At 32.1% G+C, this 7653-nt stretch overlaps 1 protein-coding gene across 2 annotated transcripts; it reads right to left on the bottom strand.

The window, feature by feature from the left end:
• Nucleotides 1-2148, bottom strand: LOC106312875 (F-box/kelch-repeat protein At5g42350-like). 2 transcript variants are annotated; one of them, XM_013750556.1, is made up of 2 exons: nt 2013-2148; nt 1-1775 (listed from the first exon to the last, which is right to left on the bottom strand). In XM_013750556.1, the coding sequence occupies exon 2, from the start codon at nt 1753-1755 to the stop codon at nt 130-132; it is 1626 nt and encodes a 541-aa protein (XP_013606010.1). In that variant the 5' UTR covers nt 1756-1775; nt 2013-2148; the 3' UTR covers nt 1-129. The 2 variants fall into 2 exon arrangements, with proteins under 2 accessions (XP_013606010.1, XP_013606009.1); XM_013750555.1 differs by having other exon boundaries at nt 39-1775; nt 2017-2148.
• Between the last annotated feature and the right edge of the window lie 5505 nt (nt 2149-7653).

Genomic DNA, 7653 nt, shown 5'->3' on the forward strand with positions numbered 1-7653 from the left:
TCAGTGAAAATACGAACATTACATTTCAATCACAAGGGGACGGTCACAGATTACCTTTTCTTTCAAAACAATCATTTAACAAATCCTGAAAGATAATATTACAGTGAACTTAAAAATAAAATAAAAAGATCAGAGATGAAGCAAGGCAATGGTCTTGTTCATACAAGATCGATTAAGTTTCTGACTCCTTTGGTTCCTGGAAACATGTCTCCAAGAGACTTCTTCTCTCGATACATCGCATACAGTGAAGAAACCCAACACCTGCCCAAAGATCTTGAACATCTCAACTCCCATTAGTATGTTCTGGTCTGACACATACGTGGCGTTCCAATCCATCGGTGCGTCAGGGTGAACCGAAACCTCGGTCCACGTAAGGTACACAAGATCCAACTCCCACAGCTTCCTCACCGCTTTGTTTCTCCTCCCAATCTGTCCATCTCCTTCATCGCACCACGAGACCGAAAGCATGAACAGCCGGTTGTTGCAGGAGATGAGCTTAGGGTAGAACTCATGAACCCGAGGAGGGATTGGAGATGTTTGGATACCAATCCAGAAGCCTCTCTCTATGTCGTACCCTGATAGCTTATCGTTCTCAGAGTAAGCGTAGAAGATTCCATTGCATATGATCCCGCAAGACACAACCCCAAAATCCATGGGAAGTCTCTGGATTTCAGACCAAGTGTTTGTCGCTGAGTCGTATATCTCACCTGAATCGAGCGGCTCATCAAACAATCCGGACCCTCCGATTGCAATGAGCACGAATCTCCTGGAGCTGTTGAGTTTCAGTCTTGTCGATCTGTGGGATACAACAGTAGTTCCGGTTTGATCAGCGGCCTGGCTGCGTCTGACAGAGAACCTGTGAGGGTCTTCGTAAACATCTGATTCTCTTGATGACCGGTGAAAGCGTTGACTCTGTTGTATGGTGGACAGCTCTGAAGAAACATGAGTGGAGCCGACAACGGGAAGCGTTCTAGCGTGTCTCATAGACTTGATTTTACGCCAGGATTTGGTTAAAGGGCTGAAGACGAGGACCCCTCTGTGAGTCTTGAAAGAGTTTCTATCCTCGGAACGGCCTCCGATTACATAAACCTCCTCATGGATGCTCGTCACCGAGTACATAAAGCGCCCTTTAAGCACATCGGATTCAACCCTATGCCATTTGTCTTGAGACACGTCGTACCCGTGAATCTCGCCAGCGAAGAGAAACAGCCACGGGGACTGAAAGGAGCCTTGGCGTCTCAGCTGGAGGAAGCGCTGCGTGGTGGCCATGTGCCGCCATTTCTTGCAAACGAGGTGGGCGTTCATTAGGCTGGTCAAAGGAAGCCGCATCAAGCACATTTCGAGAATATCGTCGGGGAGGAATACGTGGTGGTTGTGCTCTGGTTCTAGGTATTTTCGGTTGTTATGCTTCTTAAAGAACATCTCTTTGACTCCATAGGAAAAGCAATCCAGCCTCGTTTCTTCGGTTCCGCAGATGGTGGTGGTGGTCAAGCCCTCACTAGCACTGGACCATCTCTTATCCTCGAAATCATCTCCGGTGTCGGCAACTTTGCAGCCAACACCTCTACCACTAATGTTTAGACAATTCACAGCTCCTCCTCCTCTGGCATCCACTTCATCTTCCACCGCCTCGGTTTTAGAGATCTTTTTCTTCAGCTTCTGGCTAACACTTTTCACAAGGCGCTTTGATACTGTTAAACCTTCCAGATCCTTCCGGATTGACTCCTCTCCCAATGGTTTCTCAGAGATCATCATTCATCATCTATCAAAGCAACCTGCAAAAGATCACAAACAATCAAGAAAAGAGCATATGAACACATCAACCTCTATTCATCAGGCTTGCTTAGTTGATAATCAAACACATTGTAGCAAGATCTACTTCACGAACCATTCAATCGAAGATTAAGCATGTAAAAGCAAAACCTAGACGGAGAAATCAAGTAACAATCATATACCGTTACCGGATTCTGAGATTCATCGCAAAATCGAAGAAGAAAATTCTCGAAACTCACTTACATTGAGAAGGAGAGGAGATATCGAGCTTTGCCCAGAAATCTACCAAGGACCGATTGAATCCCTTTTCCCTTTTGCGCAGCTGAGAGAGAAATACTATTACTGGGGGAATGAATGAATGAGCTTAGTGAATTATTGCCTTGTTTTCTTTAATTAAATATAAAACTAAGCTTCCTTTTTCTTTTGCTATGAAAGTAAAGTTTTTCCATTGAAATTTTGATTAATAAAGAGTAATATATCATTATATGTTTTTAATATGTAATTATTCAGCTGGTATACGTCATGCAGACTAAGAATATATGAATAACTGATAGCGGAATAAACTATCTTAGAAAACATGCTAATTTTAGTAAACCGATTATGTTTTGTTTTTAGTTGTAACTTAGTTCAAGAAAAAAGTATGAATTTTAATGAGTATTTTTTAATATTAGTTAATTTAAACTACGAAAATATTATTTAAGATGATTTAATAATTAACAACGCTATCTGTTTTACGAGGATTCACGTGTGATACTTCACAAGTATTAGTTAATTTTTAGTTTTTTTTGTCATCAACATAAATAGACTCGATTAATATTCTGTAAACCACATTGATAAAATCTATATGAATGTCGAAAGATAGTTGTTTCTCGCACTGCGTACAAGACTGTCTGCTTTTGAATGATAAACCATTAGATTTAAAAAGTTTTCAAAAATTATAATGAAAATTATGAATGATAAAAATAGAAAACTTAAGTGTTGCAAACATGATGAACAAGTTTACATATCTACCAATATGGCAATATTATCGTAATTTTGAAAATCAAAAAATTGGGTAGCTCATTAGCTCACAAATGCTACCAAAGGCAGTTTCTTTCAAATTCAATAAATTTTTGTACCACATTCATGTTTTGTTTTTGGGTTTGTTTACAGAAAATCATAAGCGCTTCTATTTTAAAATTTAAAGAATTGCGGTGGAATTTCATTTTTACCAAAAGTTTGATATCGTTTTTCAAATTTATTTTTAAAAGATAACTAATTTCGTAAATACTTTAAATTTGTGATAAAATGATTAAATTAATTCTAATAAATCATTTATAAATGTTTAAGAATAATTTATAAGACATTTATAGAATTTTATAAACTCAACATCACCCTAAATACTAACCTAAACAATAATCATTAAACTCTAAACTAAATATTAAAATATTTTTGATTGAATATTTTTTTTTTGCAAATTAGAAGCCAACTTAGAGTACTTTAAGCAATTTTTTTAATTTTATTCAGAATGCTTTAAATAATTTTAAATGGATCTGAATAATCCCAAGTAATTATCATCAGTCTACTATGAACTTTAATCGATATATGAAATAAAATGAGAATGAACATAGTTTAAATTTTGAATGAGATGGATCTTAAAGGATATTAGTGAAGATTGCATCCCATAAAACAAATATTTTGGGAAGACTTAGAAAACAAATATTTTGTGAAGATTACAAACCCATAAAATTAGCAACTGGGAAATATTGGAATCTATAAAAAACCAATTTATGTAAAAAACCAATAATTATAATATTATTAGTGCAATTAATATTTAGATGTGCGCCCAAGATATAATAGATTTTGGTTGTTAAACAATTACCATAATAACCAAGATTGTTTGTGTATAGTAACATATTTTAAGGATTCTAATATATATAATATACTAGGTTAAGATCCGCGCCTTGCACGGAATGAGATTATGTATATAAATGAATTTTATATATTATTATTTATTGTGTTCATTTACGTATATAATTAAATTAGAGTAGACACATAAATCAAAACAATATCTCTTGTTTATTTATAATAATATTTTGGTAAACAAATCAGAACAATAATTTTATTTATCTTATATGCTATATAATTAAATTTTAATGATATTGGCGTAGATATATAGTATATTTTAACATAAAATATTTATTACCGATACTTCTTACTTATATAATTTTATTAACATTTGTTGTAACAAAAAAAATTAAACCATAATCACAAAATTTTCATTGTGAGAGTTTTTCAATGCAATTTCAAAATTAAAATATTAAGTTCTCGATATTCTTTCAATGCAAATTTCGAGATTAACATATATATATGTGTTTTTATACGGTATATAATTCAATTTAAAAGATATTAAAATTGATATATATATATATATATAATATAAATATCTATTAAATGAGACTTTATATTTATACGACTTTATAATCATTTGTATCTTGTTATAGCGAAAAAGATTAAATTATTGATCACAAAATTTTAAATGTGGGATTTTTAATATTTTTAGTAATTTATAGTCATTTTAAAAAATTCAAAATACAGCATATAAGAAAAATCTAATTTTTATTATATGGTTAATGTGATTGTTTAATTTTTTTAAATATTATAAAATTAAACAAAAAGGACGGAGGATATAAATATTGTTATCAAACCTATGTTATTCATAATCATTAATTGTCATATATATGTTAATCGTTTTAGGAAATTCCGTGGTTTTTATTTAAAGAAAAAATGAAAAATATTCTTTTGTACACTACTAATTAATTTTATAGTTAGTTTAATAAAGATTATAATATATGTTTAGATGAACCAACCTATTTTTCTAAGGATTGTAAGAATCATCGTAATGATGATACGTGACTACAAAAAAAATGTTATATTGTTTCTCAATTAATATATAAGGAATTTTAATCCTCACGTTTTAGAAGAAAGACATGAGTTGTACTATGAATAGTTTTACATGTATTAGTATAGATTCCAATCTTTCAGCTTTTCAAATAAAATATAATGTATTTAACATATATTCAAGGGTACTAAAACATGCCTCATATAAAAAACTGATATTATGAATGTAGTGGCATATTTTCATTGCAAATTTTGGCATCAAATAAATACAGGTCCGTGTCTGTTTTTAAAAGTTATCTTCCTCAGAATTTGGTAACAAGTTTTCATTCAAAATATTATCCATTTAAAATTTATATATGATAATATTTGCATATGTTGGTGATAAAATATATGCACATTAGAAAATAAAAATATATAAAGTTCATACAAATGTCGATTTTACTAAATATTTTTTTTATAAGCAAAAATAATTTTGTGATTTTAAAGCTATGTCAAAATACTAAACTTTCAATTATAAACGTTTAAGCTCAAATGTTGAAACAGAAATATCATCCCACACATTGAATGCAAATACAAAATGTCAAGAAATAAAAACTGTAACCGAAAAGATAGTTCCGTGCTTTGAAATCACGGGTCAAACTCTAGTTTTGTTTGTTATAACACATTATATTTATTGTTTAACAACATTGTTTTTTCATCGTAACTATATCATATTTTTAATCATCTAAACCAAAATTAGTTGTTTCGTTCGAAAGATGTATCACGAATATAAAATGGGAAATTTGTAAATATAGAACAAAAAAACAAATACATTGTCCTTATGCCATAAATCCAACTATAACTTGTCCTTTTAATCTAATTTTTAGCGTAAACCCAACAAAGCCCCCCCCCCCCCTAGTACGAGAGGACCGAGAAGGACGCACCTCACGTCCAGTTCTGCAGTAGAGATGAAATTTCTGAAGCCCCGGTGAACGGCGGCCGTAACTATAACGGTCCTAAGGTCAAAAATTATTTTATGTTTATATTTATTTTAAAGTATAATTAACAATGCAAATTAATAATTATAAAGAAAAAGAATTAGAAAATACATTAATCATACACCTAACCAGTCTGTGAAATCTGCAGCAACGCGACCAGAACCTTCAGCTTCACCGTTGTGGTCACAACCTTCCATGGAAACTTCGACAGAGATCTATTTTCCAAGTGCCGTTTTTAAAACTCCAAAGAAATTTTGATCTTTTTGTCTGAATTTTACCAAGTTGTGGATTGGGTTTTGTTGCAGAATAGATAGCTTCATAACGCACAACGATAATTTGATATGTGGTGTGTATGATTTGGTTCTGTTTGCTGATGAAGTTTGAGTCTTTCTTCAACTTTACTCAAGTCGAGTATTGATCAGAAGTCGTCAATATGGTTTAGTTTTTTCTGTCAAATTTAGCTTTTTATGTTGTGTATCTGATGCTGTTGAGATATTTTTGTGTGTACAAGTAGAGAAAGGATGCAAGCTTGTTGTGGATGTACTTCAATGTGGTCTCTTCAGCAACTGTACGGGTTCAACGACCTATCTTTGCTTATGTGTATGTTTTGATTTCATTTGTTCGTATGGTTAGGATTTGTTTATAGTTTTAACTTATGTTTGTGTTTTGATTTCATTTTCAGTGTTGGGATACCAAGCCTGCAAGAGGTATTATGCTCCTGGGAACTAAAGAAACTGATCTAGGCGGCGGAGAAGCTCGGTGAGGAGAGGTGGCTTAGATTAGTATCGGGTATAGATTAGATTAGATTTTTTTTTTTTAATTTTGTTTAGTGTAAACCAAATTTTTTTGTTTAGTCTGATAAAATGGTTTTATTTTGTAAATGAATTTTGATTTATAAAAAGATTTTATTTGTATTTGTATTTTGTAATTTAATTATTTATTGAATATTTTTTTTAAAAAAAGTTCAGATTCCTAAATAAATGCTATTATAATGTTCAAGTTCAAGTTCTTCCGAGGCGTTCGAGTTACATTCGTCTTCAGCATCCTTGCTCGATTCAGATGAACTACCAATGCCATCTCGAGGTGAAAATGAGGAAGGCTCACCTCGCTCTCTGAAAGGCGAGTTAGATTGCTCCTTATCAAGCTCAATGTTGTCGTTGTTTGCATTGAAAGGTGAAATAGACACACACAACCTTGTATAAGATTTTCCACGTACAACCTTGGAGAAATTTTAGGAATATTTTCCAAAAGATTACTAATTTGGCAGAACATGCATTCTGCTGCCAGTAGATTTTATATATGATGGTAGATACGACGGTAGAATGTATAATCCGGCAGAAATAGGATATAGTATCTTAGTAGATAACAAAATGTTACCATGGTAGATTATTAGTAACTGGCAGATTCTGTGATTTTCAGCCAGTAGATATATAGGAAACAATAGTTCTTGAAATCTTTCGTCGTTCAAATCGTAAGCAAAACCGTAACCTTTTTTTTCTGCGATAGTAAACAGATTACCGAATCGTAGATTTTAAAATCTGAAAGCGCCAGATATCTATGTAGTTAACCGAAACTATGATCTACATATTCGTAGTTAGTAGATTTTGTTTTCTACTATCCGTAGATCAAAATATGAAATTGTGTTTCACTAATATTTAGTCAACCAAATTATTTTTCATATGATTGTTTCATGTTTATTTACATTTTGAATAATTTTTCATATTTTTATGTCCCTTAAAATAATTGATATGAATTTTTGAAGTTGGTCTGGGGTATTTAAGTCCAAATCCGACCAAAAAAAGATTTATGGTAAAAGGACAATATAGTTGTTTTTCTATGGTGTTTTGGCAATTTTTTTCATATAAAATTCATTGTTGATGAAATAAAAACAATTGGGTCATTGAGGAAGTTGAAGAAGAACATAGCATTACATTACAACGAACGGACTGATACACGATCTTTATTTATCCAAATATATGAAATGAAAGAAATCGAAACACACAATATTATATCATGATGATAT

The sequence above is a fragment of the Brassica oleracea genome, chromosome C9 (genome assembly GCF_000695525.1).
Source record: "Brassica oleracea var. oleracea cultivar TO1000 chromosome C9, BOL, whole genome shotgun sequence".
NCBI classification, from domain to species: Eukaryota; Viridiplantae; Streptophyta; class Magnoliopsida; order Brassicales; family Brassicaceae; genus Brassica; species Brassica oleracea.